We start from the raw sequence: 21913 nt of genomic DNA on the forward strand, positions 1-21913 counted from the left end.
AATCATGAGAGGCGTTTTCCTCGTTTTATGTGTGCTTCAAAGTGCAGCACACATGGAAAGGGGAAAAAACGAGGAGAAAGGAAAACATTTATCCTTGTTACACCTGCTCTGGGGAGCCATACTTTTTTGGCACTGCCCCAGGTTTATGTCATTTTGTAAATCTTGGGCAGTGACAAAATCCATGGGTGTTGTATGAGAAAACCCACTGCAATGCCCTTGGAATGTCTCCTTGACACAGGGTAAGGCAAGGCAGCGCTTTGTGCTTTCTTTGCCTTACTCCATATCCGTGAGGACATGCACAGCCACGCAGGGTGGCTTTGCGTCACCGCATAGATATGATTGTGAGGCCTGCGCCACCAGAGCATCAAAAATGTGAAACTCTGGCTGCTCAGGCCTCTTGTAAATTAGCCCTCAAATGTGCTTCCATGACAGAGGATGTGAACATTTAGATGCAGACATTAGCCACCATGCACATTAGTATCCATCCCACATTATGTTACCAGTGCACAACCGAGCTACATGGCCTGTGTGCCAGACGTTTTTAGAAATATTTCAGAATCTAGGGCCAGAAGTATGATGCCTTTTATAAGTCATAAATGGCCCATTGGGCCATTTACGACCTGTAAAATCCATTATTCAAATGTACCAACCCTAATTTGCAAGTCAGTTACCTATTACTGACTCAAAAAATAGGGTTTGCGAGATGTTACTAGTAGGGCATGCCAAGGGCATTGCTTCCTAATAGCGAGTTGCACTGGTATGTAGGAATGTTTGGCAACAATGAATGCGGTTGCAAAACATTTGCAGTTGACCACCAATTTCAAATTGGTGATAAGCTATTCGCAAATGGGTCAGGGTCCTCAAGGGACCCAGTCCCCTTTGTGAATTGGGGCGGCAAAAATTTTTTCAGAGCAGGCAGTGGTCCCACAAACCACTACACACTCTGAAAAAATTAAAAGAAAAGTAATTATTTTTTTAAAAAGCAGCCACAGACCTGGTGGTCTGCAGACCTCAGCAGGCCGCCATCCCTGTGAGTGCCGGCCAATACCAATGGGTTGCAATTTGAGACCAGCCTTCTGAATATTAATGAGGCAGGTTCCTTGAGACCCATTTGGAAATCACAAACAGTGTCTCATAAGCTGTTTTACATCAGGTTTTGCGACAGGAAAAGTGCGGGTCACTAAAAATCGCAATTTGCGAGTTGCAAACCCTGATGGTCATGCATCTAACCCTACACAGCACAGCAAACTTTTACAGGACAAGATTTCCGATGTACTCTTGAGAGAGTTAGGGCGTCTAACTCATTTGGTGCCCACTGTGACATCAGTTTTGAAATGAGAGCAAGTTGTCCCCCAATATGGCTACATGAATATTTGCCAAAAACTTTACTCTTGGATGCAACTTTTGACACAAGAGATTTCCACTTTGCCAGTCAGGTTGAACTAAGTAGTTTCTCAACCCAAAGCCAGCGATCTTCAATCTCTACAGTCTGTGCACATCTGTACATATATATGTATCTATATCTATATATCTATAGATAGATAGATAGATAGATAGATAGATAGATAGATAGATAGATAGATAGATAGATAGATAGATAGATAGATAGATAGAATGATAGATAGATAGATAGATATAAATGGTGTTCTTGACCCAAGGCAATTCTAGCCCTCAAAGCAGGGCCTAGCAACAAATGTCAGAAAGCCTTGTAAAAGTGACGCTGTGAAATCTACAAGATTTCACTGTGCCACTTCTACGACGCCACTGCATCAAAACCTTACACCTGCTTCAAGCAGGCACATAAGGAGTGACATAGCACAAAAGCATTAGGCATTGCTGAGCATTGCTGGAGTTGCGTCATGCTTGCAACAAGACTCCAGCAATGCGTTACCTGTACGCCAACAGATGGTTGATGTATCTGTCAATCCTTACGACGCGGTGCGCCGCATTATAATGCGACGCATTCTTGGTGGCGGGAGTGTTATTTTACATGACACAAATAAACTGATGCTATAAAGCAGAGATGCGTCAGGTTCTTGTAAATCTGTCCCTTTCATTTTAAAAAAGTGAGGCTGAAGACAGCTTCATGCATTTAAACTTGCAGTTTCAAAAACCTATGATTCCATATCTCTTATTACGAGATGGGTAATAAAATATTTCATTCAGCACAGGCTCTGTATTACATATACTGCACAGGTACATTTCATAAGCTGCAATTATTTCTGTTTTTGAGCAACCCACATGTGTTGGTGCACATATTCCATTTCATACAGTTGAGACCCCTCAGACTAACATGGACCCTTCACACGTGCTGCCTCTGGCATCTGCAAAGCTTTCTATATTTAATAACCTTCCTGATCTCCAGTCCCTTTCCCTGTAAATCCTCCATGCCACTAGAGGTTCCTGAATGTTGCTTGCTTTGAAGGGAATTAAGGAGGATCAAGTGGAAGCACACAGGCCTATATGGAGTGGTGTTCTGCTTGATTCTAAAGTGGTCAAAGAAGGTTAGCTTTGGGAGGAGTTTGGAGAGAAGGAATCTTGTACCAAACACAGTCCTTCATTCTGTAAAATTAAAGAATAACACATTGGGGGGCTGCTTTTGCCATAAAGTACCTGGGTGAGAAAGGTGGCAGATAACTTTATTGAAAGATAGTATGGATGTGTGTCTCAATTTCGGCTGGACCCATTGGGGAAAACTCTTCACTCACAGATAGGTTTGTCTTATAAATTCCCCTGTACCCTCTGATAGAAAGGTGGAGTGACTGACTGCAGCTTTGTCCTAAATTTCAGCAAATAAAAATGCTCCTAAGAGGTCTAGAGGAGTTGAACCCTTGCTTCGAGGGGAACTGACCCATTACTAATTCAAAGGGATAAGAGGATCCAGTTGGGTCTAAAAGGAGCCTGCCTGCTGTGGAGCTTTTTTCTCAATGGATGTAAATGTCACTTTTAAGATTTGAACCCATGATCTGGTGCACTAGAAGCATTCCCTGGAAATATGGAGGAAACTTTTGAAACACCTTAGGAATTATTTGAAAAATAAACTTACACGTCTTGACATTGTGTACCTTTGTCTACTTTATACACCAGCACATTTGCTGCATGTTAGAAATTGAGTTTCTGTTTGGCAGACGTTTGTACCCTGTCCAAGTAGGATTCCCAGTCCTAGTCAGGGTAAGTCAGATACACATCATAAATTAACCTGTGCTCACCTTCTGGTGGCTTGGCACAGAGCAGATAAGCTTTGCTTAAGAGTCAATGTATTTTTTCAACATTTCAAACAGTACCACTGTGAAAGCACCACAAAAAGTCTCCACATCAGTTTTAAAAAATGGATTATGATTTCATAAATAAAACAAGACTTAAATGACTGAAATCCAAAGAGTAGAAGTCGAGATATGAATTGATAAAGATTAAAATTAAAAAATAGCGCTTAGAAGCAATAAGCTCCTATGGGGTTTTCTGGGCATGCTGGACCAGGGTAAAGTCAGGAGTTCTGGCCGACCGCGAAGGAGAATGGGCTGAAACAATCAGATACGCAAGGCCCGCTGATCAAAAGTACTTTGATCCTTTTCGCAACAGCAAGATGCAGGGTACAGCCAAGCGATGTGCCGGGGTAGTTCCCGCAGTCGAGGTGATGAGTCAATTTACTCCTCGAAACAATGGCAATATATTGGTTCCAAAGATGAAGCACTGGTTTCGAGATATGTTGGTTCTGAAGCTGATGGACTGGGTTCCCCCCACAGTTGAGGGGATGCTTCAACTGTCACATTGCAGTGGCTGCAATTAAGTAGATTCAATGTTTCAGTTCCAATGGCAATGCACTGGTTCCAAGTGCGATGCACCAGTTCTGTTCTTCCAACAGCGGCAATGCATTGATTCTGTCTCACCCAGCAGGGGATGCATCTGTTCCACTGGAGCAAGCACCTGGATCCACTTCCAATAGACCAGCCATAAGGGGGTAAGACGTTGATATCACTGAATCTTAAAACAGGAAGGAAACCAGCATGCTCTTGGAGATCCCTCTGGGTTCAAGTAAGTTAGTCCAGTTCTTCATCAGCAGGGCAGAGGGTAACAGGCAGCAGGATAGCACAGCAGAGAAGAAGTTCCAGAGCAGCAGTGCAGCAGAGTGGCAGATATGGTGGGGTCAGAGACCCAGTGCTTATACCCAGTTGTTCCTGGAGTCGAGGTGACTTCCATGAGGGGCTTTGAAGTGTACAGAAGCCCTCCCTCCCAGCTCTGGCTGTAGACTCACTACAAGGAGGTATACAGCCCTTTGTCCGGGGACAGGAACCTGCCTATTCAGGTGAAAGTGTCTGCTCCTCCCAGCCAGAAGTAGATGGCCACTCATTCACACCGAACCTTCCTTTGTGTGTGGCTGTCTAGAGGGAATGCACAAAGTCCAGCTGACAGGCACCTCAGACATTTATTGGATACAGGCTGCAGGCACTAAGAGCACAAAAATGACATCTTTATAAAAATGGAATTTTTTAAAATAGTGATGATAAATTCAACTTTGTCATTCCCATTCCAATAATATATAGAACAACAGAGCTACTCCTTCTCAATCAGGAATTACAGCTTATAAGTGTAGTAAGGAATTCTCAATGTTAACCCATTGAGAAGGGTAGGCCTCCCAATGATGAAAAACTAATTTCTGTGTTTTCACCACCAGGACATGTAAATTTAATGATACGTATTCTGCCTTTTCATTACACATAACTCTGCTTTATGGGCTACCTGGGGACTACCATAGGGGCGACTTACATATAACAAAAGGGGAGTTTAAGGCTTAGCAAGGGCTTTTAAATGTCAGGTCGGGAGGTGTGAGACCTGTTTAAAGTGTGGGTGGCACAATCAGTGCTGCAGGCTCATTAGTAGTAGTTAATTTACGGCACTGAGCACATGTAGTGCACTCTACTAGGGATTTATAGATTAAATATGCCAATTGTGGATAGTAAATCAAACCTTGTTTTAGGGGAGAAGCATGTGCACTTAAACACTGGTTGGCAGTGGTAAAATCCTCAGGGTCCTATGGCCAACAAAAAGAAATCAGCAAAATACTGAGGTAAACAGTTTGAGGAAGACCACCCTAAGGCTGTCAGGTCTAAAACTGTAGTGAGTTTTTAAAGGACAATATTTTACAATAACCTATTCCCCTTTAAAAACATTTTCTGGGGGGCACTGCTTTGTTTCAATGGTACAAATGAATTCAATACTGACTCTGAGTGGTCATTTTGACAATCACAACCAGCCCATTGCTTCTAATTTAAAATGCTGTCTACATCATTTGAAAAACTCCTGATCTCCAGATTAGGTATCCTCCTTTCTGTGTCAATTTAATCATTAAAGTTAATTCTTTTTAAGTAAATTGGTTTTGCAATAGTTTTTTTGTTTATTTCCTAAATGTAATGTTGTTTTCAATCAATCAATTAATCAATCAATCAACTTAATTTGGTGCATAAACCATAAAAGTAGAACAATCAATAGGTTAAAACCAATAAATAGTATTCATAAAAACATCAGAGATCAATCCATATTAAAATGTAAAAATCGACAATATATAGCAAACGTCTTTCTTGTACCAGGCTAAAACCAGTTCTTATATTCTCTAATTCATTATACATGAAATATGATTCAGCATTTGTACACCTCAAAGTCCTAGTCATCCCCCTGTCCATCTTTGATTTCATCTAAGAATAGTTCTACGATGCATCTACAACAAATAGCTCAGAATACTTTAGCAGCTTTGCCCTTAAGCTCCAGCTCCACTGGAGATATTTCGCTACTGCCCAGTCAATTGACTATTTTGTCTCTGCTCGTAAGAGCCTTAGCACCATTAGAAATTGCTTAGCCCTCAATTGTTAGAAGATAGGGAAAATCCAGGACATCTGTCTTAGATTTCCATTTTGCACAGAAAGACTGCAAAAGGAAGTGTGCCATGTCTAAATCTGATACAGTTGTCTAGACAAGAGTGCCTTAATATAATTTAAAAAATCTTTGCACATGCTATGGGGTTTTAGATCTAAAAAGTGAACAGTTAAAGCTCCTTGTCTGCTATTGCTCATCTCAAGTGTCCATTTATGAGCCCAAAAAGCTTCTTTAAGTGCTACCATGGAAGGTAGAGGGGACTATCGTAATCAGTACAGAGTTACTGAAAGCCAATTTGGGAGAGTATTTCTCGAATCGACCAAAGTCAGTAGATCCTATGGTTCTTATCTAGTTCAACTATCTCCTGTAAGACATTATAGGATTCCACTAGGGCAGATGAAGACTTATGCCTTCTCCAAAATGTGACTGGTCTTAACTGTGCTTTGTGGATAATCTGTTTTACACCCGGATCCCAACGTAGGGGTAACAGTGGCATGCTTTTCTGAAGCTCAATCAAAGATTTTAGAAAGTTATTCTCGACTTTTGCCAGATTGGATAGACCTAAAAAAAACCACAGCTCTTCTACAAAAAGGGCACTGCCTTTTGCCTTCACTTTATAGACTTTCAGAGAAGGTAGGAATGGCTTGGTTTTACACGCTCAATACAGTCTATGTATCCCTGATATATAATGACATAAATTCATACTACTTTTTGTCCCCTGGAAAGACCAAAGAATGTTATGGGTAAAACAAATGCCAAAATAGTAAAATTCTGGGACTCTTTCTGTACCCTCTAATGTGATGGTACCTCTAAATGTCTTGTGTCGATTAATGGTCAGGAATTTAGTTTTTGAGTGATTTATAATCAACCCTATTTCTACACAGAAATTTGCAAAACTATCTACCAGCATCTGTAGGCCCATTGGGGTCTTAGACACTAGCAGAGTATTATCTGCAAACAATAGCATGGGGATTTTCTTCCCTGCAATCCTTGGAAGATCGCTGTCAAGATTTTACAGATGAAACACAACATAATTGAGGGATAAGGAGAATAAAGTTGGAGCAAGGACACCACCTTGACAGACACCTCTAGGAGTTGGTATTTGATTTGTTATCTCTCCCTTGGAGCCCCATCTGCCTGTGCATATGTGTCCTGATGCAATCTCACTATAACATTCAAGAGCTCGGCAGGGACCCCATTCTATTGTAGCACCACCCATAGTTTTTCCCTGGGGACCAAATCAAATATTGATTTTAAGTCCAAAAATTACATGTAAGGGTGGGCGTTTTGGATGACAACTGTTTTCCAATAAATCGTCATCAGTCTGAAGGCCTGATCTATGGTACTCATACCGCTACGAAATCATGTTTGCAGGTTTGATTTGTCCTCGGTCTCATCAAACCACTGTCTCAATAAAATTTGACTACTAAAAACTTTTTGTGTAGCATCAATCAAACTTATAGGCCTATAACTTAGGGACAAGTCCCTATCACCCTTTTTATATATATGGAACTATCTTGGCAGCCTTCCAGAAGCCAGGTATTTTGGCCCCTTCAAGTATATCCTTTGACATGATGTTGATATTTATTGCCTAATTCTCTAGGTCCCAACAAAATAAGCCACAAGGGACTCTGTCAGGACCTGCCACTTTTCCCATAGTGAGACACTTAATTGCTGCTACGGTTTAATCATATGTTAAAGTTAATGGCAATAGAGGTGATAGGTGTGATTGTAGATATGGTAAACAGGGTGGACATATGTCTAATCCATCTACTTCAGGGACACACGCCTCTGTGGTTAAGCCTCATAGGGGGTCAAAAAGCTTGGAAAAGTGATTATACCATGCCTCTGGTTGGATATTATTAGCTAAGTGGTCTTTGTGATTCTGCCCCCTGTTAGCTACCATAGACCAACCATTCTTACAATCCCTAGAGGTTACCAGCTTCATATAACTCATCCCAGATACTATTTTTCGAGCTCGTACGGGCTTTCACCTGTGCCCATTTGTACAGGTTCCTTACTTGTGTTGGGTCCCTGGCCTATAAAACCAGGCACAGCTGTAATTTGGCTATTTTACAGTCCTTGTTAAACCATCTAGTGGAGGCTTCCCCCCTTTTTTTACAGGTTATCTGTTGGCACTGTGTTAAGCAATCTCCCAGGATTTTGAAAACCTTTGCATGAATGACCTCAGCTTCCTGGGGTGGAAGCTGCAAAGTGTCAATTTTTTCTAGATTCTCAGTAGCCTCCTGCAATGCCCGATAAATGACCACTACTGATTCAGGTCTAGATACCAAATTAGCCAATTTAAGCCTACATTTATCATTTGATGGATTACGTTTATTGATCGGAATATTGTAGTATTTTCCATTCTGTGCAATCAAGTTTCTTGACTTTTCGGAGTTGACAGTGTTATATGGCCCTTAGGGTCATTCTGAACATTGCTAAGTTAGCATGAGCTCTGCTGCCATGATGCTCCTTTTTCGCATGTTACTACAAGACTTTATTTTGCAAAACTCTGTTTGTGTCTTTCACATGTGCAAGGTCGAAAAACATGCACTTTGTTATTCTGTTCTGGTCATTCCCTATTACAGAAACAAAACATGCTACACACAGCTGCCCTTCTGGAGAGCTCATGCTTTGATATTACAGAGTTGCATGTTGTTCACACACACTTGGAGGGAAACCTTTCCTTAGAGAAGAGCTATGCTGTATCTATGATGTAAAGGTTTCATCTAGGCTCTAAAGAACGGGGTCTGCTGACAAAACCTAGATATCTTCCTTTATATAATAAACTTCAACTTACCAAGGGGAGGGTGGTTAGGCCTTATTGTCCTTTTCCCACTGTCTGTATAGAATGACACCCCCTTCATATTCTATGTAGTTTAACAATGCTAACTGTGTTAGGTTTATTCATTTTGCTGCTGGAAGTGGCTCGTAGACTCCATTATAAAGCACCCTAGTTAGAATACAGTGACTCTGACCATCCTTATTGTGGACAAGTACGAGTGAGTGAGCAACAGGTTATGTCTTGCTACCACGATTCCTGCGAGAGTTGGGAGTGTTGTGTTCTGGGTTGTCTAATCATTTGTAACTTCATGATTATGTAGTAGAATTAATGAGACACTATAGCTAATCCGTTTTGGGATTTTGGGCACAAAGGTTGTATCAAGCTACAACCCCTATACACCGAGGTCCTGTTTTCCTGCGCATAGTTCTGTGTATGTGCAGAATCCTTGAAACTACAGAATTGTAGTCACGATCACATCTACTAATTACCATACTATCGTCAACAAATTTCCACAATGGGAGAGATAATAAAATGTAATCTATCCTGCTAGTGTGGTTAATTTGATTGTATGTATGTAAGGCATGTTGATCGGGTTTTGTCCTTCCATTACAAGCCCTCAATCCACTGACTAGCGTTAGAGAGAGCATCTGGTATGCTACATCTGTCCATCTTTTCACAGGTGGAACCTCAAGAGAGGGGACCTCCCCATTTCTCGTCTTCTACCTCAGTTAGTGAGTGGCCATAGTTGACCAGAGGTTCAAATACAGTGTTAAAATCACCTGAGATTATTTCTAAATCATGCAGTTTGCACTGTTCCTTATGCGCCCTCAGTTATTTGAAAATTAGTGTTTCTTTACCCCCTTTGAGCCCCTTATTATAAACGTTATATACATATATCTAATCTTTATTCTCCCGATGCATTTAATCACTTGTATATATCTGCACATGCTATCTTTAAAGAGTATGAGTTATGTTTAGGGAGGTAGGTATCCATATCAAGAGGCCACCAGAGGGATGTCCCCTTCCATTAGAGGTTGCAGGTGCAACAAAATCTAAAAAAGTGTGCTCTATATACAGGTTCCAGTCTCCTGAAACAAGCACATATCAAACTGGTCAATAAACTGACCTCAGTCAGAGTCACCAAGCTTGGAGTGTAGATCAGCTATGTTCCACGACAAGATTTTTATATTGGCCAGCTTCTGAATTTCAATAGGTGTTATGGACGCCTCTGTTTCCCTCAGACAAGATGCTATAAGAAGTTTGGGATTTCCAGAGGTGTTTATATACTGTACAAGATCTACGACCTTACAAGATTCCATATTTTTTCCTATTCTAGAAATACTCCTCTCTTTCAGTCAGTCCACCCTTGAGAGCCCTGAATCGTTATCCCTGTCTCTGTTTTCTGAGACAGATACTGGAGGGGCTCGTTCATGTGATCTAAGTATAAATTGCATTTGGGTACCCACAAGCCCTTCAACCATTTTGGGGTCCTTAAGCCAGATTTCAATATAGTCAAAGGGCTCCCCTTTAAGTAACCTTCACAGGCCTCAATGCCTAACCGGCACGCAGGTGCATCATCCAGAAGCTCGTCAGCTTAAAGTCTCAAGGGAGCCTTTTTGTAGAATAAACCGCAATGGATCGCACACCGCTAGACACTCCTCCGGATTGCCCCTGAGGGATCTGGTACATATAGTTTGTAAGTGGTTCACCTAGGTAGGTGCAAGTAAGTACTTGTTGTTCTCAAGATCTCTAGACCCGAGACATGGCCCGGGTTTCGGGATACACTTCCTCATCAGTAGAGAACGTAGTTGGGGTGGAAAAGAAGGCCGCCAAGTAACCGTCACAGGCCTCGATGCCTAACCGGCACGCAGGTGCGTCATCCAGAAGCTTGTCAGCTTAAAGGCTCAAGGGAGCCCATTTGTAGAATCAACCTCAATGGATCGCACACCGCTAGCCACTCCTCCGGATCGCCCCTGAGGGATCTGGTACATATAGTTTGTAAGAGGTTCACCTAGGTAGGTGCAAGTAAGTACTTGTTGTTCTCAAGATCTCTAGACCCGAGACATGGCCCGGGTTTCTGGATATACTCCCTCATCAGTAGAGAACGTAGTTGGGGTGGAAAAGAAGGCCGCCAAGTAACCGTCACAGGCCTCGATACCTAACCGGCACGCAGGTGCGTCATCCAGAAGCTCGTCAGCTTAAAGGTTCTAGGGAGCCCATTTATAGATTCAACCGCAATGGATCGCACACCGCTAGCCACTCCTCCTGATCGCCCTTGAGGGATCTGGTACACATAGTTTGTAAGTGGTTCACCTAGGTAGGTGCAAGTAAGTACTTGTTGTTCTCAAGATCTCTAGACCCGAGAAATGGCCCCGGTTTCGGGATATACTCCTTCATCAGTAGAGAACGTAGTTGGGGTGGAAAAGAAGGCCGCCAAGTAACCATCACAGGCCTCGATGCCTAACCGGCACGTAGGTGCGTCATCCAGATGCTCGTCAGCTTAAAGGCTCAAGGGAGCCCATTTGTAGAATCAACTGCAATGGATCGCACACCGCTAGCCACTCCCACGGACCTGCGTGCCGGTTCGAGCATCGAGGCCTTTGACAGTTGCTTGGTGGCCTTCTCTTCCACCCCTAACTATTTTCTCTACTGATGAGGGAAGATATCCCGAAACCTGAGCCATATCTCGGGCGAAATCCTAAAACCCGGGACATGTATCGGGTCTAAAGATCATCAGTCCAACAAGTACCTACTTGCACCCACAAGGTGAACCACTCAAAAACTCCATGTACCAGATTCCCAAGGGGCCATCTGGAGGAGGGGCTAGCGGTGTGCGGTCCATTGCGATTGTTTCTCCAAATTGGCTCCCCTGAGCTTTGAGCTGACGAGCTCCTGGACGACGTACCTGCGTGCTGGTTCGGGCATCGAGGACTTTGACGGTTGCTTGGCGGCCTTCTCTTCCACCCCTAACTATTTTCTCTACTGATGAGGGAAGTTATCCCGAAACCCGAGCCATGTCTCGGGCGATATCCTAAAATCCGGGACATGTATCGGGTCTAGAGATCATCAGTCCAACAAGTACCTACTTGCACCCACTGGGGTGAACCACTCAAGAACCCTATGTACTAGATTCCCGAGGGGCGATCCAGAGGAGGGGCTAGCGGTGTGCGGTCCATTGCGATTGTTTCTCCAAATTGGCTCCCTTGAGCTTTGATCTGACGAGCTCCTGGATGACGCACCTGCGTGCCGGTTCGGGCATCGAGGCCTTTGACGGTTGCTTGACGGCCTTCTCTTCCACCCCTAACTATTTTCTCTACTGATGAGGGAAGTTATCCCAAAACCCGAGCCATGTCTCAGGCGATATCCTAAAACCCGGGACATGTATCGGGTCTAGAGATCATCAGTCCAACAAGTACCTACTTGCACCCACTGGGGTGAACCACTCAAGAACTCCATGTACCAGATTCCCGAGGTGCGATCCGGAGGAGGGGCTAGCGGTGTGCAGTCCATTGCGATTGTTTCTCCAAATTGGCTCCCTTGAGCTTAGAGCTGACGAGCTCCTGGGCGACGCAGCTGCGTGCCGGTTCGGGCATTGAGGCCTTTGATGGTTGCTTGGCAGCCATCTCTTCCACCCCTAACTATTTTCTCTACTGATGAGGGAAGTTATCCCGAAACCCGAGCCATGTCTCGGGCGATATCCTAAAACCCGGGACATGTATTGGGTCTAGAGATCATCAGTCCAACAAGTTCCTACTTGCACCCACTGGGGTAAACCACTCAAGAACTCCATGTACCAGATTCCCGAGGGGCGATCCGGAGGAGGGGCTAGCGGTGTGCGGTCCATTGCAATTGTTTTCCAAATTGGCTCCCTTGAGCTTTGAGCTGAGGAGCTCCTGGACGATGCACCTGCGTGCCGGTTCGGGCATCGAGGCCTTTGACGGTTGCTTGGCGGCCTTCTCTTCCACCCCTAACTATTTCCTCTATTGATGAGGGAAGTTTTCCCGAAACCCGAGCCATGTCTCGGGCGATATCCTAAATCCCGGGACATGTATCGGGTCTAGAGATCATCAGTCCAACAAGTACCTACTTGCACCCACTGGGTGAACCACTCAAGAACTCCATGTACCAGATTCCCGAGGGGCGATCCGTAGGAGGGGCTAGCGGTGTGCGGTCCATTGCGATTGTTTCTCCAAATTGGCTCCCTTGAGCTTTGAGCTGACGAGCTCCTGGACGACGCACCTGCGTGCCGGTTTGGGCATCGAGGCCTTTGGCAGTTGCTTGGCGGCCTTCTCTTCCACCCCTAACTATTTTCTCTACTGATGAGGGAAGTTATCCCGAAACCCGAGCCATGTCTCAGGCGATATCCTAAAACCCGGGACATGTATCGGGTCTAGAGATCATCAGTCCAACAAGTACCTACTTGCACCCACTGGGGTGAACCACTCAAGAACTTCATGTACCAGATTCCCGAGGGGCGATCCAGAGGAGGGGCTAGCGTTGTGCGGTCCATTGCGATTGTTTCTCCAAATTGGCTCCCTTGAGCTTTGAGCTGACGAGCTCCTGGACGACGCACCTCCGTGCCGGTTCGGGCATCGAGGCCTTTGACGGTTGCTTGGCGGCCTTCTCTTCCACCCCTAACTATTTTCTCTACTCATGAGGGAAGTTATCCCGAAACCCGAGCCATGTCTCGAGCGATATCATAAAACCCGGGACATGTATCGGGTCTAGAGATCATCAGTCCAACAAGGACTTACTTGCACACACTGGGGTGAACCACTCAAGAACTTCATGTCCCAGATTCCTGAGGGGCGATCCGGAGGAGGATCTAGCGGTGTGCGGTCCATTGCGATTGTTTCTCCAACTCTAAATTCATCCTGTCCACTATGTTCTCCCAGTATACCTCTACTATTCAACAATGGTCTTCAGTAGACTCATGGCGCTTATATAATCCTGCTCTTTTAGAACATACCTTCTTTTCCACAGTCTTTTGCACACTCTTCACAATCTCGCATTGACTACCTTTTCACCTCACAATCACTCACTCAACATATCCTAAAATCTGACATTGGTTCTATCTCAATCTCTGATCACGCACCTGTTATATGAAGTCTAGATAGCTCTTCTCCTACACAAGGCACCAGAAGGTGGAGATTTATTAACTCTCTTCTTCTAGGCCCTAATTTCACCCAACAATTTTAATTGTTTACTGCTACTTTCTTTGCTGAAAAAGAATCCCTTTCTATATCTCCTCAAATTGTTTGGGATTCTTTTATAGAAGCTTCCATAGATTTTATTATTTCTTTTGTATTCTCTCTCTACATTACAACATCTTATGACACACATTAAACATTTAGAATCTTCCTTCACTAGCTCTGGCTCTAAATCTTGCTTGGATGAACTTGTTTGCGATAAATTTTAATTCAACAAACTTTCCACAGAAAATGCCAAATCATTTCTACTTAAATACTCAGCCGTGTACTATGGGGGCCAGAATAAGGCAGGGAAACTTCTAGCCAATTATTTAAAAATTAAGAAAGAACGTACCAAGATCAGCTCTATCCTTGACTCCAATAATCGTATGCTTTATAAAAATGAAGGCATTTTTTCAGAATTCACTAATTTCTTTCAGTCTCTCTACCCTCTGACATTTCTGTTTCTCCAGATACAATATCTCAATATCTTTCTTCTATTACCCCTCCTTCTCCTCCAGATCTGGACTTTTTGGTGTTAAATGATGACATTAAAGAATCTGATATCAGTAATGCTATTAGTACTATTAAACAGGGTATAAAGCCCCAGGACCTGATGGTTTCACCATCAAATTTTATTCTCATTTTTCTTGTTTCCTTATTCCCAAACTATATCAACTATATCACTTCTTTATTTTGTCTCAAAAATCTGGAGGATCTTTTCAAGAAGCTTTAATATGTTTAATACCTAAGAACGGTAAGAATTATCGCCCTATGTCTCTAATTATTCTTGATTATAAGATTTTTGCTAAAATCTTTGCGTTTCTTTTAGAGAAATTTCTCCTCTGGTTAATTGGTCGTGAATAATGTGCTTTTATTAAAGGCAGGTACCTTTCTGACAATAGTAGACTCTTTTTCAATGTTCTTACTAAAGCTAAATCATATAAAGATTCATTAGCAGCCATTTCTCTAGATGCTGAGAAAGCCTTTGATAGAGTGGGAGGGCCTTTTATATTTTGTTCTACATTTATAAATTATGTTTCTTTGCTTTACTCCTTTTCGGTTTCTTCTGTTCTTTCAAATGGTCTTCTTTCATCTAATTTCCAACTACATTGTGGAGTACGCTAAGGTTGTCCCCTTTCTCCACTTCTATTCATTCTTGCCTTAGAACCTTTCTTAATGAGGATCCACTTAAATTCCCAAATCACAGGTTTTAAATATGGCGGTAACCAATTGAAATTATTGATTTACGCTGATGATATTTTGCTCTTTTTATCCCATCCGCAATCTTCTCTCCCAGCTTTCTTATCAGAAATTCAATCTTTCGCCTCTAGATCTGGTTACAATTGAAATATTGACAAATGTGAAATTCTTTTATTAAATGAATTGTGCTTTTCTGCAGATTATACCGCATCCGGTTTCAAATGGAATCCTGACAAAATTAAATATTGGGGCTTATGGTTTAAACCCTCTATTAAAGATTCTATGTTAACTGATTTAAAAGGACTCCAATCCTTTTTGAAGTCTGCCACATCGAAATGGAATCCTTTATTTTTATCATGGTGGGGTCATCTTGACACAATCAAAATGATGTTAGTCCCTGTTATTTTTTTTATCTCTCCAATATTCCAATAGCTATTGCCAACTCCCATTTTAAAACCAAATATACCATATTATCTACATTTTTATGGAACAACAAATCACCCAGCATCTCCTTGCATAAACGTAAATGTCCTAAATCCTTAGGAGGAGTTAACTTCCTAGACTTTCTGATCTATCATAATGCATTCTCTCTCAAATAGGCCTCATTATTCTTATTAGAAGACAATGATTTTCGTTCTCTACAATTATGGGTTGACGTTGAAAAGTCCTTTTTTTCAGCCCTTTTCTTTTCAAGAAACCACGTAATTGCCTCAATGACCCTTTTCATTTTCTCTCCCTTTACTCAATAACACTTGGGAACTTTTTAAACCGTTATTTTCCAATCATCATTCCTCTTCAGACAAATTTCTTCAATCTTCCATATGGTATAATAAAGATATTACATTAAATAACAACCTTCTATTTTGAGAAGATTGGCATCTTAAGGGTCTTCATTGGGTTCACCAACTTCGTCATGAGCTTACTTGGCTGTCCTTCTCTTCTGCTCAAACACCCTTTTATTTTCCTTCATCATGCCTTTCCAAATATACCTCCCTGCTTTCTTTAATCCAATTCCAAACATCCTATCACACATCACATCCACAACCCATCCTTCCTCCTCACCCCCACATGCTTTATCCATCCTGTCCCTCTCCCCATCAGCATCACAACTCTACCAGTCTCTATCACCTTTTTCACCCATTAGGGATAAAACGGAAGTGGAAACACTCTGGGAGATTGATCTTCAATCCTCCTTTTCTTCGTTTACGTGGAATTGGATTTGCATTAAAATTAGAAAATCTTCCCATGCTGCAAATACCACCCAAACTTTGTTCTACATCTACAACAGACTTTTATTTACTCCCATATCACTACACAAAATGAATCCTACTCTTTCCACCTCTTGTTGGTTCTGTCACACGAATTTGGCACACCTAAAGCATATGCCTTTTCTATGTCCTCAGGTTCATATTTTTTGGAAACAAGTCTGGACACATATTAATATCATTTTCCGTACCCAAATTCCCTTTTCCTTTATTGACATATCTTTAGGTAGTCTTTCCGATGATTGGAATTCACTCCCTTGTGATTTCCTTATCATCGATCTACTCCTTGCAGTTGCCTACCAACAGGTTACCAAATCATGAAAAGATACTTCCAACCTTTCCTATCGTACTTGGTGGTATGGAGTTTCCTACAACCATATGTTGGACAGAGCGTATGTTCATCCCTCTCCCTTGCCATTAAAAGAGACCTCCTATGGTTACCTATTACTAATTTTCATGATGTATCAGCACATGCCTCACAAACTCATGACCCTCGAATTGAAGAAGTCCCTAAACCTCCATGAATACCATTTTCTTATGTATATACATATGTATATCCTGTTGTTTTTCTGTTTAGTCATTTTGCTCAGTTTCCCTATATATTTATTACTTTGAATCTTACTAACATTTATACAGTAGTTATGATATATTGATATCTGATTGCCCTTATCCTTTACTACTTCTTGTTTACTTTTCCCTGTTTTCATCTCTATTACTTTATGAGTTTGCATACAATTTTTTCTTATATTAAAATGTTCTCATTATATTGTATTGCATTTTATCTTGCTAAAAATAAACTTTCTATTAAAAACTAAAAAAATAAAGTTGAACACTGAAACAACTATCAGCATTAAGCATATGAAGTGACTTCACATGTTCAACCATCCCCTAGGAAATCATTATTATGTGAGATGTTAACCTGTGGATAGACAGTTTAGTGATAAAACCAACCCCAGAACTGATCAATACCATGAACGCTTTGGGCTTTATGCAAGTGTAATAGCCCTAGCACACTGCGAGTCATACACTGCATCTTGCAGTTACTTAGTAAGAGCACTTTTATCATTCAGGAACAGTTTGATATCTTTTAGTAGCTTCAAATGAAACAGGACACATTTGGGCAGGTTTGGGCAGGTCCTTTATATAAGGAGAAATCACCGAAAGACTGGTCTTGTTGGTCAGGAAGCACCTTATCTTCAGGCTCTCACCTATATTGGCAGCTCTCATGATATTTTCATTGTTGATTGTTGATGTTCCCCCTCCCCATCTGGCTCTCTGGTAGGTTTTTGGTTATTGCTAGCGCTTGGACGCCTCAGGGCAGCACTTCGCGCTTTACAAATCCACATCAAATCAAATCAAAATGTGGTTTGAGGCTCTAGTCTGTAAGATCAGTGTGATCAAAGAGATTTGTCTGTGCTCTTGATCTGTAGTGGTAACTCTATGTCCAGAGTCTGTAAGGTCTTGCCGACTTGAGGAATAGCTCTACCAAGATGGGTGAGATCACTGAAACATTGTAGGCCTCATTTACCAAGGTGTTGCATCTCTTTTGTGCCCCAAAAGGGGGCACAGGTGCAATGCAAAACCAAAGTGAGATTTATCGAGCCCCACATGTCTACATTGCTTGGCCCTGCGGGGCTTGATAAATCTAGAGTAACACAAGGTAGCACAAATCGCTGCCATGCTTCCTCTGCATTGGGGAGGTGTTCCATGAGTGGAGAGTGGGAGTTCTCCCGCATCCCCCCATGGATTTTGGAGCATCCACTGTTTTACCTTTAGTTGTAGACCTGGAAATTTGTCAAAATGCTTCGCCTTGTCAAGTAAGGTGTAACATGGAGAAATAGTTTATTTCTGCTAATTGTTTACTCTTTCTACATGTACTGCATTCTGCAGAATAGGTAGAAAGGTAAATGTCTCACAGGATTGTTTTTGTGGAGAAAAGTGTCTCTTCCTGCACAAAACAATCCTGCCTACACGCAGGCTCCCTTGCACCATGACGCAAGGGTGCCTGCATTGTTGTTAGGCAGCCAAAAGTTAATGGTAGATATGGATCATAACAGCTCTTTTTCCTTGTTTTTCATGCATCACAGCCTGGTTCCTGCTGTGGGTGTGGTGCAGTACATTGGGTTAACATTTGATTAATCTGGCTCCTAATTTCCCATATTTCTGGAAAAATTAAATCACTGAGAATCTGTTTTTGGGGAATGTGGCGAAATGAAAGACAATACAAGATAGAAGTGAAGGAAATGCTGAATACATTTTGAAAAAAGATAAGAGGCCATGTGAAGATGTACACCCAAATCAGGACCTCAGCTATCAATACTGCAGCATGGCCCAGAAGAGTGAGGTGGCCCACTCCACTCTCACTTGTGGCTGTTTTTAATACCAAACCAGGGAATGGGATACTGTGCAATTTCCTTGATTGCATTAAGGCTCATGACATCCTTGCTACGCCACTGACCAGGATTGTTCCAACTGCATATCATTTTATTTCTACCAGGGTTTTCTTTTGCCAAAATCCTCAGAAATTGTTTTTTATACGAGTATATCAGCATTTAACTTCTTGCAAAGCCAAGACACATTAGCATATTTATTTCAAATTTGTGTTCAGAAAAACCTCTCCCAGCTTTTCAGATTTATCTAAGGGAAACAACTTGAGACTTTTGGTCATTTAGACAGGCAAACCGGTGGGGGCAGCTGGGAGAATCTGCCTGTGTGTAATTTAGCTCATTGCAAGCCTGCTTTGCCACTGGAGTAATCGTACAACTGTTACAGTTGGATATGTCACCCTATCCCATCAACCTATCATCTCTTGCAATAATTCCAGACTTGTACCCGTGGGCACCCATACTTGTGAGCCAATGGTGCGGAAGAACAGTCGGAAGGACAATCAACCATTGGCTTTGTGTGGGCCTCCATCTCCATGAGATTTAGGGCTCCTCCCATTTGAATGTAGGTATCTGGTATTTATAATAATACATGTAATGGTAAATCTTGTACACTATGATCACCAGGTCTGGTAGCTTAGTGGACTAATGCATCCTCCATAGAGGCCTCTGTTTGACCTCATGGTCACAGATTCAAATCCCAGCGGGTGCACTCAGCCTTTCGTCCTTCTGAGGTTGATAAAAGGAGTACCATTGAGTTGGTTAACAATCGACATCTGTTATTCAGCGCCAAGATACCCATCGCAGTGAATGTGCACTTTACAAATACACATATTAAGTTATAAAACAGAAACTTAACTGAAAGAAGAGGGTTCACTGTCCAGGGGGAAAGGCGAAGAAAGAATCAACATGTGAAAGGGGTGGTATATTTTATGAGTTTTCTTATTACATTATGATGCTGTGAAGTATGGAATGTTTTTTTGTTTTGAAGCATATTTTTAAATCTTGCTCTCATTGTTTAAACTGGTTTGAACTCCTGATAAAGGGATGAATCAACATCCCAAGATACATTAAGCTTGGGGCGGTTCATGAATCTTTGAAAAATGACAGTTCAATGATGTTGTTTGAAAGTGATGACTAAAGATAGAATAGTCTTATCCATTTATGGGATCTCTTCTTTATTTGGAACAGGTATGCAAACATGTAAATAGTAGTCGATTTCGTTGGTGGTTTACCGATTGGAATTGTACTCGAAAAAGGAGAATAATTACTTGCGACAAGTTTGAAGCAAACTTAAACCAATCTAGTTTGGGCTAAAGTGAGAGAGACATCACCCAATGAACAAGCTGCGAAATGAATTATTTGTACCTCATCTGAAGTGATTCATGACCCTGCATCTGACTCACCTACGGTGGTTTTTACAGCATAACGGATGCACTTTGTCTCATCCCCGCTGCACGTTATGGTGTCCTTGGAGTAACAGGAAGTGGAACTTGTATCAAAGCATGAGTGGCAGGTCACATTGGTTTTAGTAGTTTTCGGGGTGGGCACTGAAACAAAACAGAAAAAAACATTCATTAGTGGATTAAACTTTCTGCCAAAGTTTAAGGTATGTGTGCTATCAAGGAAAGGGTCCAGTACATAACTTGAGCTGGTGTTTGCTGGTTCTCTTCATCTGCACTTAATCCTCAACATCTCGCTTATTTATATCCATCACCTAGTGGCACTGTTTGGCTACTTCTGAGGTGAGCACATCAGCATCTTTGACAATTCAACATACATAAAAAATAATATTGCCGGCATATCCAGGCCTTTATTACAGTTTTAGCTGGCCTGGATAGTCGAAATTGTTAGTAGTTAAGTTGCGACTGGCATTTGGCAGCGTTGGTATGGGCAGTGGGTGGTGCAAGCAACAGATCCCTACTGAGAAATATTGTGGTACCTGACAATTAACCTGTTTTACAACAGACTAAGCGCTAAACAGGTCAAGTACCATTGAATGGATATGCCTCCATAAATAAAACTCACTTGAGTATCAATAAAGAAATTTTGTAGAATTGAAAAAAAGAAAAATTATCGACTTTTAAAAAAAAAATCTTTTTATTTATATCAAAACAAAGAATAAAAAGGCGTACCAAGTGCCATACAGTCAATTATGAACGGTAAATCAACCAATTGTAACATCAGGATATTAGTGGGACATCAAACAGGAAACGGACGCATTGTCAGTGAAATTGCTCTCCCACCCTCTCAGCTCCACCATTGAGTGAGGTACCCCTGCCCCTGCACTCTTGAGTGTTAGGGATCGAGGCCCTCCTCCACCCGCAGGTTTCCCTGCGCCTCATCCCTGGTGGTCCAGTGGACCTCTGTCTCCTTTCTCTCACTCTGCTCCTTCACTCGTTTTTCTACCCTTTCTATCTTTCACCCTTCTGCACCTTTCTGCATCTCTGCTCTTTTGTGCCTTATTTCTGCTCATTTTCCCTTTCTCTCCCTCTGCTCCTACACTCGTTTTCACTCGTTTTTCTACCCTTTCTTTCTTTCACCTTTCCGCACCTCTGCTCTTTTTTGCTTTATTTCTGCCCATTTTCCCTTTCTCTCCCTCTGCTCCTTCACTCGTTTTCACTCTTTTTTCTACCCTTTCCATCTTTCACCTTTCTGCCCTTTTCTGCATCTCTGCTCTTTTGTGCCTTATTTCTGCTTATTTTTCCTTTTTTCTTTATCCCTTCTTTCCTTCCTTTACCTTTCCCCGACGCTGCTGCCCCCGCAGACCCTCCCCCCACCCAGCGCGACCGGCCCAATCCAGCTCCTCTCCCTTCCGCCCCCCAGCTGTCCAGCCCTCCCCGACCCCTACTTAATGGCGGCCACTGCGAGCAAGACCACTGACTCATTGTCAGTGAAATTGCTCTCCCACCCTCGCAGCTCAACCATTAAGTGAGGTGCCCCTGCCCCTGCACTCTTGAGTGTTAGTGATCGAGGCCCTCCTCCACCCGCAGGTTTCCCTGCGCCTCATCCCTGGTGGTCCAGTGGACCTCTGTCTCCTTTCGGTGCACCAGCGGACGTGCCGCTGGTGCACCGAAGGTGCGTCAAAGGCAAGCACGTCTGCGCCCGCCCGCGACCCGTCCGCGACCAGCACCAGGAACCCTGGACCTCCGCCCCGCCAACGCTACGACCCAGCAGCACTCCAAGCACTCATCCCAGGCTGCAAAAACAACTGCA

General features: G+C 42.5%; 1 protein-coding gene across 3 annotated transcripts in view; it reads right to left on the reverse strand.

Moving 5' to 3' along the window:
* Positions 1–21913, reverse strand: part of LOC147700999 (phospholipase A2 inhibitor and Ly6/PLAUR domain-containing protein-like) — a 313626-nt gene that overhangs the window by 2676 nt on the left and 289037 nt on the right. For all 3 annotated transcript variants that reach the window (XM_086929821.1, XM_086929820.1, XM_086929822.1), the window contains one exon: positions 20104–20247. In XM_086929821.1, the coding sequence (XP_086785947.1) occupies positions 20104–20247 (144 nt within the window). The remainder of the gene's footprint in view (positions 1–20103; positions 20248–21913) is intronic.

Source organism: Lissotriton vulgaris, chromosome 7 (genome assembly GCF_964263255.1).
Source record: "Lissotriton vulgaris chromosome 7, aLisVul1.2, whole genome shotgun sequence".
Classification (NCBI taxonomy): domain Eukaryota; kingdom Metazoa; phylum Chordata; class Amphibia; order Caudata; family Salamandridae; genus Lissotriton; species Lissotriton vulgaris.